This window comes from Lithobates pipiens, unplaced genomic scaffold (genome assembly GCF_037356315.1).
Source record: "Lithobates pipiens isolate NorthernLeopardFrog02 unplaced genomic scaffold, aLitPip1_a1.2 Scaffold_3, whole genome shotgun sequence".
NCBI lineage: Eukaryota > Metazoa > Chordata > Amphibia > Anura > Ranidae > Lithobates > Lithobates pipiens.
This window is the reverse complement of record NW_027507790.1, coordinates 167237769-167254795: the sequence shown is the minus strand read 5'-3', so window position 1 is coordinate 167254795 and position 17027 is coordinate 167237769. Positions and strand designations below refer to the sequence as shown.

Genomic DNA, 17027 nt, shown 5'->3' with positions numbered 1-17027 from the left:
GGTTAACAAAAGAATGTGACTATTATTTCCGACATATTCCCGCTCATTTACTGCCATTTCCCTGCTAAGGGTTCGATCAGGTCCGCCTGAAAAACTGACAGGTGAACCTGATCAGACAGCCCTTGTGAAAGGGGTCAAGCAGGGAGGATTACAAATAATATTTTTTTTTTCCTTAATTAAAATAAATTTTTTTTTTTACTTTTTACAAAAAAAAAAAAAAAAAAAAAAAAATATATATATATATATATATATATATATATATATATATATATATATATATATATATATATATATATATATATATATATATATATATATATAAAAATACATTTAATAATATATATATATATAATATAATGAGAAGCCATTTACCAGCCACCACACTCACCGTTGGGCAAAAAACAGGCAGGGGAGCTTCACTCCATTAGGAATTAGCATTATTGGAATAGGGTGTAATTTCTACATCCACCACAAGATGGCGCCACACTACCGAAAGATTTTAGAAGGCCGCAAAGCCGCGGCCTCAATTACTGGCCGGCGCGGCCCGATGGAATTGCGCGGCGGAGTTCGGGGTCCAAATGGAGACGGGATACCCCAGCAGCGTTGCCCCAGTCGCCAGGACACGAAATCTAGGCGCAAATGCGACCTGGCGACCGGGGTTTGTCGAGCCCTGCTCTACAGGATATATATATATATATAATTTCGCCAACAGTTTATGCAGAACTTTACAGCTTGAGGTTAGACAGTACAAATGCAATACACTTTAAACACTTCACGCAAATCGCTGTATCTGTACATCGGTACTTTGAAGCTAGCTGCCATAACCCCGGTATTTTCAGTAATGGCGTGTTTTTCTGTTTAGGATAAAAGTGGTCTCTGCGGCAGGTTAGCTGCACAATCACTATTATTCTTTGGAGTGGTAAACTCACCACTGCTTCCCATTGAAACCAATGGGGCAGCGCTGCGATACCGCCGGCAAAACGCCGCTCTGGCAGCAGCTTGCAGGTGGAATTGACCCCTTTTTGGTCGCCAGCGGGGGGTGTTAAAACCGCTCCCCTGCTAGCACCCGAATAGTATCGCTAAAACGACGGTAAAGCGCAACTAAAAATAGAGCTGCTTTATCACTGATGATCTAGGTGGCACGGTGTGAAAGGGGTCTTATATCTTTTATTCCCCTCCATTGCATCTGTATTCTGTTTTTTTTTTTATTTTTTTTTTATTTTTATTTTTTTTTACTTGCCTTTCTCCACTTTAATGCTTTTTTTGCCCTGAGGGGACAATAAGGCCACAAGAGGCAGGATCCAAGAGGGGTACCATGCAGCTGGAGGAGAAATCAGAGCATCCCTCTTCACAGCTCTGCCAGATGCATGTCCTGCTCTGATTTGGGAGTCTATTCACACTGACAATACAAATAATCTCCTCATTAGACCTCTTGCAAACTGCAGCTTAAAAAAGGACAGTACAGCTTTTCTTTTTACTGAGCTAAAATACAGCCCATTAATTGTAATGTGCCTATTAGGGGTGCAACGGATCAAAAAACTCACGGATTGGAGTCATGGATCGGATCATTTTTCGGATCAGTAAATAATAATTTAATTTTGCAAAAACCTGTGAAAATTCCACCACCTTATAGTCCCCACTGTAATATCCATGTCATCTCCCCCACTGTAATATTGGCTGGGGTATTGCAGGGTAAAAATACGGAAAAGCATATAAAAAAATAGATGCATAGGCCTGATTCACACCTATGCATTTTTATTGCTTTTTGCACTTTGCATATTTGCACTACAGTCCATTTAACATGGTTTCCTTTCCATGTTCTGTAGTGCAAATCTGCAAAATGCAAAAATCACTAAAAATGTATAGGTGTGAATCAAGTAGGGCCGAAACAACGAATCGATTAATCAACAACTAATCGATTATGAAATTAATCGATTACTGTTTTCATAATCGACTAATCAGCCACTAACATAATGGGGTTAAAAAAAGACTAAAATTAGCCCTTTGTAGTACAAAAAGAGCAAATCGCTACTGTAAATATTACTTTCACTGTCCCATAGTAAAAAAAAAATGAACCCCTTACAGTAGCGATTTATTTGCTCTTTTTGTACTAATTTTCGTTTTTTTTAATCCCATTATGTTACTAAACCTCTCAGGCCCTGGGTCACACCTACATGATTTCCTATGGGACATGTTCACAGCCATGATTTTTTTCAGCTGCTGCGTATTTGCAAAAGACAAGGACTTTTTTTTTAACGCAAAACTGTGCTATTTTGTTTTTTTGGTTCAATATACTTTAATGGAGAAGCTGCAGAAAAGCACGTAATAACACAATTTGTGTTTTTTTTTTTTTAATCTGCCCAACAAAAAATTGGCCAAAAAAAATGTAAAAATGCAAATCGCAGCAAAATTACTTTTTTTTTTTTTTTTCTAAAGGTTATTAACCGATTAATCGAAACACTAATCGGCCAACTAATCGATTATGAAAATATTTGTTAGTTGCAGCCCTAGAATCAAGCCTCAAACAGGAGTATTGTGTGCAAGAGGCCTTGAAGTGATACTAAACTCTCCTTTTTTTTGTTTAAAAATAACAAACATGGTATACCTTACCTGCTCTGTGCAATGCTTTTGCACAGAGTAGCCCATATCCTCCTTTTCTTGGGTCCCTCTTTGACACTCCTGGTCCCTCCCTCCTGCTGCATGCCCCACAGCAAGAAGCTTGCTTTGGGAACACTCGAGCTGAGCCGCAGCTCCATGTGTCCATCTGAGCCACGGTTAGGCCTGCCTCCTGACTCCCCTTATTGGCTCACTAACTTTTACCATAGTGGGAGCCAATGGCGCTCTGCTGCTGTCTCAGCCAATCAGGAGGGAGAGTCCTGGGCAACTGAGTCTCTCCTGCAACATCGCTGGATAGAAATGGGCTCAGGTAAGTATGGGGGGGGGGGGGGTACTGTACATTTTTTTTATTTTTTTTGCATTTTTTGATCACTTTTATTCCTATTCCAAGCAATGTAAACATCCCTTGTAATAGGAATGGTGTGTAACAGGTCCTCTTTATGGAGAGATGTGGGGTCAGCAAGACCCCACATCGCTCCTCCAGGCTGGAAAGCATAAAATTGAGAAAAAAAATTCACCAATCTCATGTTGACAGCGGCTTTTTTAACTTCCAGGAACCTGGGTGTGACGTCATAAAGTCACATCCAGGCCTCCAATGTTCATGGAGATGACTGGTGACCAACTGGTCACCGGAAATCTCTATCATTGTCATCCAGAGGGGGGCGTCCCCTCCTGACACCTATAAGAACGATCAAGCGGCGGAACTGCCGCTATGATCATTCTTATCGTGCACAGAATCACTGGCTTGAAAAAATGATATCTGAATGATGCCTGTAGCTGCAGGAATGATTCAGATAGCCCCACTCAATGTCAAGGATGTCGTATGACGCCCTAAGATATCGAAGTGGTTAAAAGATCAAAATCTCGATTCAACCTCCCTTACAGATTCTGTGTAAACAGTGCAGAGCCAAGCTGTCAAAAATAAAAAAACTTGAGAGATGCATACAATGTATCTAATACAATGTTCTTTTAGATGAGAGGAATGAACTTCAGTTGGTAGATGAGGGCAGTTTAACCACTTAAAGACCAAACTTTTTTTTCTGACATTTGTTGCTTACAAGTTGAAATCAGTATTTTTTGCAAAAAAAAAAAAATGACTTGGAACCCATATATATATATATATATATATATATATATATATATATATATATATATATATATATATATATAAAGCAGAGACCCTAGAGAATAAAATGGCGGACGTGGCAATGTTTTAGGTCACTGTGTATTCACGCAGTGGTTTTTGAAACACAATTTTTTTGTGAAAAAATGCACTTCAATGAATAAAAAAAGAAAAACAGTAAAGTTTGCAAATTTTTTTTGTATATTGTGAAAGATGATGTTACGATGTGAGAATCGTGTTCTTTATTCTAAGCAAAAAAAATTGTGATTCTCATTTTATCCAGAATCGTGCAGCTCTAGTATATAGCGATGCAAGATGTCGGCACTGTTTAGTCTGCTTGGACTTGCACACTTTTTTGGGAGTCAGTGTGTCATGCAGCTAATGGCTATATGAGTGGCCCATTTTTTTACATGCTTGGAGAATGGATTTAATTTTAACCACTTGACCACTGGGCACTTAAACCCCCTTAATAATCAGACCAATTTTCAGCTTTCGGTGCTCTCACATTTTGAATGACAATTACTTAGTCATGCAACACTGGACCTATATGAAATGTTTGTGCTTTTTTCTTTTGGTGGTATTTAATCATCGCTGGGTTTTTTTATTTTTCGTTCTGTAAAAAAAAAAAAAAAAAAAATGAAATTTTCTTCGTTTCTATTTATAAAATATAGCAGATTAGTAATTTTTCTTCATAAATTTTGGCCAAAATTTATACCACTACATATCTTTGGTAAAAATAAGTACAAATTGGTGGATATTATTTGGTCTTTGTGAAAGTTGTAGAGTCCACAAGCTATGGTGCCAATATCTGAAAATTGATCACACCTGAAGTACTGACGGCCTCTCTCATTTCTTGAGACCCTAACATGCCAGAAAAGTCCAAATGACCCCTTTTTTGGAAAGAAGACATTCCAAGGTATTTAGTAAGAGGCATGATGAGTTTTTTGAAGTTGTCATTTTTTCCCACAATTCTTTGCAAAATCAAGATTTATTTTTACTTTTTTTTTTTTTTTTTTCACAAAATTGTCATATTATCAGTTTATTTCTCACACACAGCATATGCATACCACAAATTACACCCCAAAACACATTCTGCTATTACTCCTGAGTACGGCGATACCACATGTGTGAGACTTTTACACAGCCTGGCCCACATACAGAGAGGGCCCGAGTGCTACAGAATGCCTGATGGCAAATTCTGACATTTCTCTCCTACATGTAAAAATCATCATTTATTTGGTAGAAAATTACATAGAACCCCAAAACATATATATATATATTTTTTTTTAGCAAAGACCCTAGAGCATACAATGGTGGTCGTTGCAACTTTTTATCTCGCACAGTATTTGCGCAGCAATTTTTTGACCACTTTTTTTTATTTTTATTTTTTTCCAAAAAAGTTTTGTGCTTTAAAAACACAAAACAGTAAAGTTAGCAATGTGAACGATGAAGTTACGCCGAGTAAATAGATACCCAACATGTCACCCTTCAAAATTGCACACGCTCGTGGAATGGCGCCAAACGTCGCTACTTAAAAATCCCTATAGGCGACGCTTTACATTCTTTTTTTTATTTTTTCTGGTTACATGTTTTGCGTTAGAGGAGGTCTAGGGCCAAAATTATTGCCCTCATTCTATCGTTCCCAGCGATGCCTCACATGTGTGGTTTGAACACCGTTTTCATATGTGGGCGGGACTTACGTATGTGTTCACTTCTGCATGCGAGCACATGGGGACAGGGGTGCTTTTTATTTTTTATTTTTTTTATTTATTTATTTTTTAAGATTCTGGCTTTGATCGTATTGGCGCGTTGGTAGAAGCACCGGAGGAACAGCCGCTACGATCATTCTTATGGTGTAGGAAATCGCTGGCTGAGAAAGCTGATATCTGAATGATGCCTGTAGCTGAGAAAGCTGATATCTGAATGATGCCTGTAGCTGAGAAAGCTGATAGCTGTAGCTACAGGCATCATTCAGATATCCCTACACAAAGTCAAGGACATTATATGACGGCCGGCGGGCAGGAAGTGGTTAAAATACATTTTTTATTTTTTAAACACAAAGTTGTCCATTTATACAATATTTCTAACACATAGCATGTACATACCAAAAATTACATCCCAAAATAGATTCTCCTACTCATGAGTATGGAGATACCACATGTGTGAGACACAGCCTGGCAACATAGAGTATGGCTGGGTATCGCCGAGTATTGGCAGGGCATTGCCAATCATATCATCATATGACGTCCTCCCAGAGTTAAGCAACCGCCCTGTAGCCGTCATTCGGCTATGGGCCGGCTGTTAAGAAGCCCTTTTTAGGGAACAATTCAATTATTTTATTACATTGGACTAAAGCACAGCACATATTGGCTAGCTCACTTTGGGCATTTGTCTTTTTTTGTATTTGTCTTTTTGCATTTTAAATCAGTGGTGTTCAACTTAAAGCCCCTTTCACACCAGTGGACCGATCAGATCCGCCTGTCTGTTTTTTTTTTTTTTAGGCAGACCTGATTGGATAACCTATTGCTCTCTATAGGTGAAAAAAGTGATCTGCGCTTAAACTCTAATCAAAAAAAATTAGTCTAATCACAAAGATTCATCAGTAATCGCAAGGAAAAAATAGTGACAAAAAGGGATACAAACAATTAAATTAAAAAATTAAAGAAAATGAATTATATCAGTGAGTAATATCTTTTCAACATATAAGTGACAAAAAAATTAATCAGTGCCCATAATATAGTTAGCATAAATTGCATACCCCTTATATATAAATCACATAAATTGTCAGTATTAAGGAAAATAAACCGACACACCCCCAAATTAGTTGTAATAAATAAACAGAAAAACCCAACAAACAAAATTTAGTTAAAGAAAAAAAATCTGAAAGTCCCAGAAATAATATCCAAAGGGTAGTGTTGATTCTTCCAAAGTGAAAATATGGAATTAGCACCCACAATGTTCTGTGTTTAAAGAGAATCCAAGCAATCACCTCCACCAGTGAGAAGGGGGGCCGCTTACCAGAATTATAGATCTGTGTCAATGAGATCAACAGGGCAAAAGCACAGGAGTTCTGGATGAACCGTCACATGAGCCACACAGCCTTTATCCTTGATGCAAAGCCTCCAGACAAGGAACGAGGATATCATGGATCATATAAAAAATCGGAAAGGCACTCGCATAGCGTAAAACCTCTTATTTTAATGGAAATTAAAAAATAAACAATATTGCACTCACATGTACACAGAAGAATACGATCGTATAATACAGAAAAACGAGCCGGCCGGGTCTCGTATGCCGCCCGCACTTCCTAGTTGGGCGTAGAACGTGGTGACGTCAGAACGCCTACCTCCCTACGCGCGTTTCGTCACGAACGGACATGTTCACGTTGACGAAAAGCGCAGTAAAGAAAACTGGAGCACAGTTGAAATGTTTATCTTGGTAACAATCAGATGTCTCTTTCATTAGTCTGAATTATGGACAAAACCTGATTGGATTCTCTTTGCAGCCAACAAGCGGTCATGTGTGACATGTCCTACTTTATATTTTCCAGGTGTGTTTCCACTGTCGCAAGCCTGGCCATGGCATGGCTGACTGCTCTGAGGCTCTGAGATGTCAGGAGATGGGTACAGGAATCTGCTTTCGATGTGGATCAACAGAACATGAAATTAAGAAATGCAGAGCCAAAGTGGATCCAGCTCTTGGTACATATGAGGGTTATTTCTTGGGAATGTCCTCTGGTTTTTAAATGAGGGCTGCCAATGGTGTTAGTATGTTTAGCCTTTAATTATCTTTAGTATATAATCCATGACTTTACCAAGCTGATATGTCTTTAAGTGAGAGGTCTATGAATGTTCTTACGTATGCAGGGTATGGTTTAACTATGAGTTGTTTGGTTACATTTAACTGGACCTTTTCTTTAATGTTGAAGCTATTTCATAGGTTATCCAAACTGCTACTTCAGTTCTAACAAGTGTCAGCAAAATACATGCCCATCAAATAGAGGGGAGAAGTATAAAATACAGCCCATCTTATTTGTAACTGGAGTGTTCAGAACTGGAAAGGGTCTGTAACCAACTTCCCATCCCTGTGTCTTTCAGGCCAGTGATACACTTAGATAGAAGATGGCACATCTAAAAGACTCATCAACCAAATACAAGCAACATATTTGCATTATAGCGAGGACTGCAAAGACCTGTACATTAGGCAAAACAAAGTAACCAGCCCAGTATAAGAGGGCAAATTCTACAGCTCAAGACTTGGCGGTTTTCCTTCCCCCTGTAGAAGTATGGCCAAAGCATTTTTGGCTGAACTTCTATAAATCTCAGGAATGCAGTTCGTTTTTCACTCTTGTGACCTGTTTTCAGCAGTCTGCTGTTGGTTGACATCAATCCGCCGTTCCAGGCTCTAGATAAATCACGACTTTGCAGTCGAGATCCGCCCAGATGCCTGGAACTGCAACTAGCTCAGCCTCTCAGCGAGTCGCTGGGAGACTGAGCCAGTGGCTCCTGCACCCATCACAGCCCAACCCTCCAATGAGCGCTTGAGGGGCAGCGCAGAGTGCAACATCTGCATTTCTATTGTAGTTGGATCAAGGTGTCAACCTGTGTGGAGGTAAGTGCTAGCATATATTCCTGGCATCTCATTAAAACTGAATAAGTGGCATTGATAAGCTGCATAATGTCTTTAATGTTATAGAACAAGTCCAATAAAATGTAACTAACTGCTATTAGATTTACTTTAAATAAAGGCTATTTACAAATAAACATACAATACATGGTGCTACCATAACACGGTAAACAGACACTGACTGTTTACTTCAGGCTATCTCTCTTATAAGAGTCTGCATGATCCATCTGAATAGGCAGGTAGGGGGAGCTAGGGAGCTTATTCCCCCTCATCCAGTCAGCTGTGTGTATAATTTGAGCTTTTAAATCTGAAAAAAAGGCTAAGAATAGTCTGAATTGTTGAAAGATAATATCTATAAAAATATATATAATATATATTCCTTAAAAGGAGGGAGCATCTCTTTTCTGGGTATAATGCATCACAGACTGTTCTTTTTATGACTGCTGAACAGTTCATGATAAAAGAGCATTCTTGAGGGATGGTAGATTTGGGAACAAGAAGTCTTTAGCCAGCACATTGTAAACTTCATGAAGATAAAAGCAGTGCCTTTCAGCTATTGTTTAACTAAGTCAGGATAGTAATATTTCACTTTGAAATCTTTCAGGAGAATTCCCATATGCAAAATGCTTCATATGTGGAGAGATGGGGCATTTATCACGGTCGTGTCCAGACAATCCCAAGGGATTGTATGCTCAAGGTATGCATTCATACATATATTTACCAGCTTTTTTTTTTTTTTTTTTTTTTATATAAATGTATGTGTTTCAAAAACCACAACGATGTTTAGATACTAAAAACAAACTTGGAATGTACATTTGTTGTTGTTTTTGCAAAAATGTTCTCTGTATTTAATTCAATTTGCAAGGGGCTACATTAAAGGAATTGTGTATTGAGAGAAATATGAAATGTGCTATTGCTTCTTGTGAAAATGTCTTACTAATGCAAAAGATTCAATAATTTCAAAGTCAGAACTGCTGCTGTTCATGTATGCCAAATGGTCAGACAGGAAATGTTTTATTTTTAGGAGGGCGCAACCTAAAAAGTCAGCTGGAATATGAATAATACTTGGAGCAGCAGTTCTTTTTCTCCACTTTTAATATTCATTACCATAGATCATAACATTTCTTTAATCGTACATCATGGGACACCGAGCCATAGTAATCACTATGTGGGTTATAGTTTACCCTAAACAGGAAGTTGCCTCCCTATATAACTCCTCCCATAACGGGAGCCTCTCAGTTTTTTTCGCCAGTGTCTAAGGTGTTGTTACGAGTGAAGATGTGCTGTGCTGAGCTCCTCTGGCGCAATCCTTGCTGGGGCTAGCTATAAATTGAATGCCCGGGCCTTGTATCCGAAGAAATTAGGTTTTGCTTTTAAAAGCTTCTCTTTTTAGAGAGCTGGACCCACGGGATTCAATACTTTTGGTATTAAGGCCATAAAGTTTTACTGGCGGGGTGCTATTACAGGTCCAGGATTGTGGGTTCCCTGTAGAGGAGCCCACCGTGAAGGGTGAAGATTGGGTCTGTTGGTTTTACCACAGAAAACCCTGCGGTGGGAAAGGCAAGTGAAGTTTGTCTCTTTGCCTTTTTAAAGTAAATGTTGTCATGCCTAAGTGTCACCACTGGGGGGTTGTATAGAGCACGCACCTTCTCATGCTTTGCTCAGAGATCACGCTCTGTCACAGAAGCAGCAGACTTTTTTTCCCTCTGGCTAGCAGGCAGACCTCAGGTAAGTTTGGGGGGTTTTTCTTCCTCCAGACACCTCCACCTGGGCTGAACTCTCTCCCTCTTCATGAGGCTGAGTATAAGGGAGAACTGCAAATGATTGGCAATGCCATTTGCTTTCAGCGCCCCTACATGGCAGTGGCTTCCAGGTCTCCTCCATGCCATCCCTCCCTCACTCGCAAGCTGATCCTGTCGGATCGGAGGCCTGTGCTTGCGTGGGAAAACTCTTTTAAAAAATAGAAAGGAGGGGATGCAATGTGACGATGAGGGCGGGGCTTAGCACGGCGTTGGCGTCCTCCAATTTGGGAGTGTGTTTTAAAAAAATTAAATAAACTCCATTGTACTGGCTGCAAAATTGTCGGAGAGAAATAAGAGCAAAGAGGAGCATGAAAGCGGTTGGTGACACAGGCATTTCCTATATGACACATTTACTATTTGCATCAGGCTGAGCATTAATAGCGGCTAAATTATTGCTCAAGTAGTGGATGCAATTTCTTCTGGTAGTACCTCTGCTTTGTGCATAAGGCTAAGGTCAGATGGGGGGGTTGAAACACCCCCAAAAAAGAGCTAAAAGGGTCTCCCTCAAGCTCTGGAAGCCTACTCATCTCTACAAATGGCATCCTCCTCTGAGAGGGAGTAGCTGCTCAGAGTTAGCATTGGGGACATGAAATGTTTGCAACTGTTCAACACTGCAGCCCGTTTTTTATTTTAGTAAAAAGATCTTTTTTCTTTAGCCATGATAGGTTTAAAAAAAAAAAAAAGTTTAATCGCATCCCAATGTGGGTCAAATTTTGACAGGTTCTCTACCATTACCCAGGACCCTCAAACTGGGGAACTAGGGGCAGGAGAAGATGAATTCCCTCAGGGGACCGTGATGAGGCTGATAACTCTTCTTCTGAGGTGTCAAATGCAGGAGAATCAGCTTTTTCAATCTTGGATTGATGGTGTAATTTTCTTGCTGAATGGTCAGCTCCACATTTATGCACTGAGTGTTTGGGTTCACTAAAGCCTCCTCAAGCTGTGCATGCCTTTCTTGTCCATTCATTGCTGGAAAGGCTTTTTTTGTCTCTGAGAGGATCACCCAGATAAGCATTATTTTCCCTCCTAAAAAAGTTTTCACACTTTATCCTATGGTGGAGAAAATTAACTAAGTAGGGTATGCGATTAACGCTGCTATATCCTCTGTGAATAAGAATTTGACTTGTCCGGCAGACAGTGCTCAAATGCTTAGGGATCCAATGGATAAAAAGTTGAAATTTCTATTTAAAAACAAAAAAAACACCTTGCGCCCTTTGCTAAGCACCATGCAGAACCTCCTGGGTAGTCTTTCTTTTTGCGGTGAAACAGCTATTGGGATGTTTTGGATAATACATCCAAAGAAATTCTAGTGGAAAAAGTACCCCTTTTGCAATTTAAAAAAAGGAGTAAATGTATTTTCATTTTAAAGCTCCTTCTCCTGTGCTAGGGGCATCAGCCTCCAGGCAGTCACGATGGCTTCTGCCGTCAGGTTCAAAAGGTAATCCTCAGGGTTTAACCCCAGGGACAAAAGAGGTCTTAGGGGAGGAAACCTATAAGATACTGAAGCTTCCTTTTGAGGAGGCACCCCCACTTGCTTAATAGGGGGAATTCTTCTGCAGTTATCAAGGATCTGGCAGGAAGATTGTCGAGACGAATGGAGGACTTCCACAATAGCTCCAAGGTATTGGAGTTCCAAGAGTTCCCGTCTCCTCATTTTCTCAGATCAAATGTTCCTAAGGATCCAGAGAAAAGTCTTTCTCTCAAGCATTGGACCATCTTTTTTGGCAAAAAGTGATCATGGTGGTCCCAATGTAAGAGCAGAGGTTGGGGTTTGGTTAAATCCAAATGGACGTTCTGGATCTCAGTTGAATCTAAGTTCAATTCCTGAATATAACCACTCTTTTTTTTCACATGGAGTCAATCCAGTGGGTTACTTCCATCCTACAAGGAGGAGAACTGGCATCAATCGGCATCGAAGATGCATACCTACATATGCCTATTTCCTTGCTCACTAGTAATATCTAATTTTTCAAGGTGGAGAATCTTGATTTTCAGTGTGTAGCTCTGATTTCCGGTCTAGCTACTGCACGCTGAGTATTTACAAAGGTTCTGGCCCCTCTTCTAGCCAGATTAAAAGCCCATGGTATGATTATGGTTTACCTGGACGATCTGTTCTTGATAGTCCAGTCGGTAGCCCGCTTAGACCAAAGTATGGTCACCACATTCAACTACCTGGAATATCTAAGTCGGATTCTCAACCTAGGAGAAATCTTCTTTAAAACCATGAAGAAGGCTAAAATACTTGGGTCTGATCATAGGTACACCCAGAAAAGGGTATTCATGCCCGAGGCAAAGATCCGCACCATAAAGGAACTGATTTAGGTGGTCGAACCAAGATGAATTCTTCGCAAATTTAACTTTGCATGAGGTTGTTGGGAAAGATGGTGGCTTCATTCAAGGCCGTTCCTTATGCTCAGTTTCATCAGAGACTGCTCCAAAACAGTATCCTATCCGCTTGGAACAAAGGGTTCAAGCTCTAGATTCTCAATGTTTCTGACTCCAAAGCCTACGGCCACAGCACCCTGAAAGCGCCCGATCTTGTCTGATCTTGGAGGCTAAGCAGGGTTGGGCCTGCTTAGTTCACGGATGGACCACCTGGAAATACCAGGTGCTATAAGCTGGGTATGCCGCAACCAAAAATCTGCAATGGGGGAAAAGCCTTCAGTTACCTGGGAAGTGGCAACAGCATATGCCATCCTTCCTTTTTGGGTTGGGGAGCAGTCTTGGCAGGGGCAACTGTTCAAGAGAAGTAACCCAGATCAGAAATGGCCTTGCCCATTATTCTAGAAATTCAGGCAGAGCACTTGGTCCTGAGGGCCTGAACCTTCAGTTTATGGTATTGTCCAGCCAGGATTCAATTCCGACAATGCCACAGCAATGGCCTATATTAATCACCAAGGGGGCACAAGAAGTTGTGCGGCCCAGAGGAAGGTGAATCATATCCTATCAGCAGTCTTCATTCTAGGAATAGAAAATTGGCAAGCAGACTACTTGAGTTGCCAGCATTTGCTCCCGGGAGAATAGTTCCTTCACCCCTATATCTTCCTGTCAATATGTCAAAGATGGGGGATCCCAGACATAGATCTGTTTTACGCCCAGGTTCAACAAAGAAATCGACAACTTTGTCAAAAACAAAGGATCCGCTAGCATGTGGAACAGATGCCTTGCTATTCTCGTGGAATCAGTTCTCACTGATTTATGCATTCCCTCCTATTCTGTTTGCATCCACGACTTCTTCACAGGATCAAGCAGGAAGGGAAGTTGGTGATTCTTGTGGCCCCCAGTGGGGTCCAGGAAATCTTGGTATGCAGAGATTGTAAAGATTACAGTAGGGGACCCAGGGACCCTACCGCCATGGCCAGACCTTCTTTCACAAGGTCCGGTATTCCATCCTATTGTACAAAAGCTAAATTTAATGGTTTGGCTATTGAGGCCCACACTCTGAAGAAATGTAGGCTGTCGGGTTCAGTGGTTTCTATCTTGGTTAATGCAAGGGTGCTGGCCTCCATAATTATATATTATGGAGTCTGGGAATCATATGTCTCCTGGTGTGAAACCAGGTGCTGGACCCCAAGAAATAGGTCAAAGGTACAATCCTTGACTTTCTGCAGATGGGGTGAGAAATAAAGCAGGTCTCGGGCTTATCTGTGTTATTTCAATGACCCCCTTGCTTCGCATTCTTTGGTTCGTAACTTTACTCTGGGAGTAAAACGGCTTAATCCCCGGTTAGGTCACCCCTGAACCTTTGGGCGTTTCGTTTTGTCGGCATTACAAAACAACCTTTTTTTTTTATTTATTTATTTTTTTTTTTTGGCCGATACAACATATTCCTTTTGATCCTTTTTGACAAGGAAACTATTTTTTTTTTTTTTTTAAAAAGGTAGTATCAAGTTTTTAATTAAACCAAGGATATTCTATCTTTTTTCCAAAACCCTGTTCTATGGAGGAAAAATCACTACATTATCTTGATGTGATGAGAGCAGTCTACTTAAAGGGGTTGTAAAGTAAAAATTTTTATTTTTTTAACCAGTTGCCGACCGCCGCACGCCGATGTACGTCGGTAGAATGGCACGGGCAGGCATAAGGACATACATGTACGTCCCTTGCCTCCCGCGGGTCGGGGGCCCGATCGGGCCCCCGCCCGGTGCCTGCGGCGGTCGGTTTTCGTCCGGGAGCGATCCGGGACGAGGGGGCGGCCATTCATTCATGGCCACCCCCTCGCGATCGCTCCCGACGAATAGAAATCCCCGGTGACATCACTTCCTCTCCTGTAATGTAAACACAGGAGAGGAAGTGATGTATTCTCTCCTCCGTGTCGGTATTTTTCGTTCCGACACGGAGGAGAGCGGATCGGTGAGTTGCACCAACACTCTACACACACAGTAGAACATGCCAGGCACACTCACACCCCCCCGATCACCCCCCCAATTACCCCTGCCCCCCAGTCACAGTGACACCAATGTCATTTTTTTTTTTTTTTTTTTTTTTTTTTTTGCATTGGTGTCATTTGTGACTGTAATAACTGTTAGGGCAGTTAGAGTTAGCCCCCTTTTAGTTCTAATGTACCCCCCTAACCCCCCCAATAAAGGTTTAACCCCGTGATCACCCCCCGTCGCCAGTGTCACTAAGGCTGGGTTCACATTGCAGCGGTTTATGAGAACGAATGTGATTCGCACTGCAGTGCAAATCACATCCGATCTCTGTGCGATTCGAGTTCAGCCATTCGCCGCACCCGCCGCACCCGCCGCAAATTCGCACGGGACCCTTTTTTTGGCCCGCAGCAGAATCGGATCGCATGGGTGTTCACACCATGCGATCCGAGTTTGCAGATCGCACTGCGATATGCGAACTGATCTGGGGGTGTCAGTAACATTTCACTGACACTCCCAGCAGTTCGCATAGGGCAGTGTGAACTGCCGCCGGGAGGCATGCGATGCGGGAACCCGCCGCGGATTCGCGGCGTTTCCGCATCGCTCCAGTGTGAACCCAGCCTAATAAGCGATCATTTTTCTGATCGCCGTATTAGTGTCACAGGTGACGCTAGTTAGGCAGGTAGGTATTTAGGTTCGCCGCAGCTTTTTATAGCGCCAGGGACCCCCATATACTACCGCATAAAGCCCCCTGATTGCCCCCTAGTTAACCCTTTCACCAGTGATCACCATATAACTGTTACAGGTGACGCTGGTTGGTTAGTTATTTTTTTATAGTTTCAGGGCACCCGCCATTTATTACCTAATAAAGGTTTAACCCCCTGATCACCCGGCGGGTGTCATTTGTGACTAATAACTGTTAGGGCAGTTAGGGTTAGCCCCCTTTAGTTCTAAGGTACCCCCCTAACCCCCCCAATAAAGGTTTAACCCCGTGATCACCCCCCGTCGCCAGTGTCACTAAGGCTGGGTTCACATTGCAGCGGTTTATGAGAACGGATGTGATTCGCACCGCACTGCAGTGCAAATCACATCCGATCTCTGTGCGATTCGAGTTCAGCCATTCGCCGCACCCGCCGCAAATTCGCACGGGACCCTTTTTTTGGCCCGCAGCAGAATCGGATCGCATGGGTGTTCACACCATGCGATCCGAGTTTGCAGATCGCACTGCGATATGCGAACTGATCTGGGGGTGTCAGTAACATTTCACTGACACTCCCAGCAGTTCGCATAGGGCAGTGTGAACTGCCGCCGGGAGGCATGCGATGCGGGAACCCGCCGCGCATTCGTGGCGTTCCCGCATCGCTCCAGTGTGAACCCAGCCTAATAAGCGATCGTTTTTCTGATCGCTGTATTAGTGTCACAGGTGACGCTAGTTAGGCAGGTAGGTATTTAGGTTCGCTGCAGCTTTTTATAGCGCAAGGGACCCCCATATACTACCGCATAAAGCCCCCTAATTGCCCCCTAGTTAACCCTTTCACCAGTGATCACCATATAACTGTTACAGGTGACGCTGGTTGGTTAGTTATTTTTTTATAGTTTCAGGGCACCCGCCATTTATTACCTAGTCTCACTAGTGTACCCCTAAATTTAGGGGTGTCTACTTTCCAAAATGGGGTCATTTGGGGGGGGTTTGTGCCATCTTGGCATTTTATGGCCTTCAAAACTGTAACGCCCTTAGAAAGCCTGAAGGCGGTGCTTGGTTTTCGGGGCCCCGTACGTGGCTAGGCTCCCAAAAAGTCCCACATATGTGGTATCCCCGTACTCAGAAGCAGCAGAATTTATTTTGGGGTGTCATTTCACATATGCCCATGGCATGCATGAGCAATATATCATTTAGTGACAACTTTGTTAAAAAAAAAAAAAAAAAAAAAAGTTTGTAATTTTCCCGCAACTTGTGGCAAAATATAAAATATTCCATGAACTCAACATGCCTCTCAGCAAATAGCTTGGGGTGTCTACTTTCTAAAATGGGGTCATTTGTGGGGGTTTTGTGCCATCTTGGCATTTTATGGCCTTCAAAACTGTAATAGGTAGTGAGAAGTGAACTCAAAAATTTACGCCCTTAGAAAGCCTGAAGGCGGTGCTTGGTTTTCGGGGCCCCGTACGCGGCTAGGCTCCCAAAAAGTCCCACATATGTGGTATCCCCATACTCAGGAGAAGCAGCAGAATTTATTTTGGGGTGTCATTTCACATACGCCCATAGCATGTGTGAGCAATATATCATTTAGTGACAACTTTGTGTAAAAAAAAAAAAAAAAAAAAATTTTTTTTTTGTCATTATTCAATCGCTTGAGGCAAAAAAATAAAATATTCAATGGGCTCAACATGCCTCTTATCAATTTCCTTAGGGGGTCTACTTTCCAAAATGGGGTCATTTGGGGGGGTTTTGTACTGCCCTGCCATTTTAGCACCTCAAGAAATGAGATAGGC

At 41.8% G+C, this 17027-nt stretch overlaps 1 protein-coding gene across 1 annotated transcript in view; it reads left to right on the top strand.

Moving 5' to 3' along the window:
* The window catches only part of ZCCHC9 (zinc finger CCHC-type containing 9), a 29653-nt gene that overhangs the window by 1900 nt on the left and 10726 nt on the right, over positions 1-17027 (top strand). The window contains exons 2-3 of the mRNA XM_077462461.1: positions 7290-7440; positions 8970-9062. Coding sequence (XP_077318587.1) covers positions 7290-7440; positions 8970-9062 — 244 coding nt within the window. The remainder of the gene's footprint in view (positions 1-7289; positions 7441-8969; positions 9063-17027) is intronic.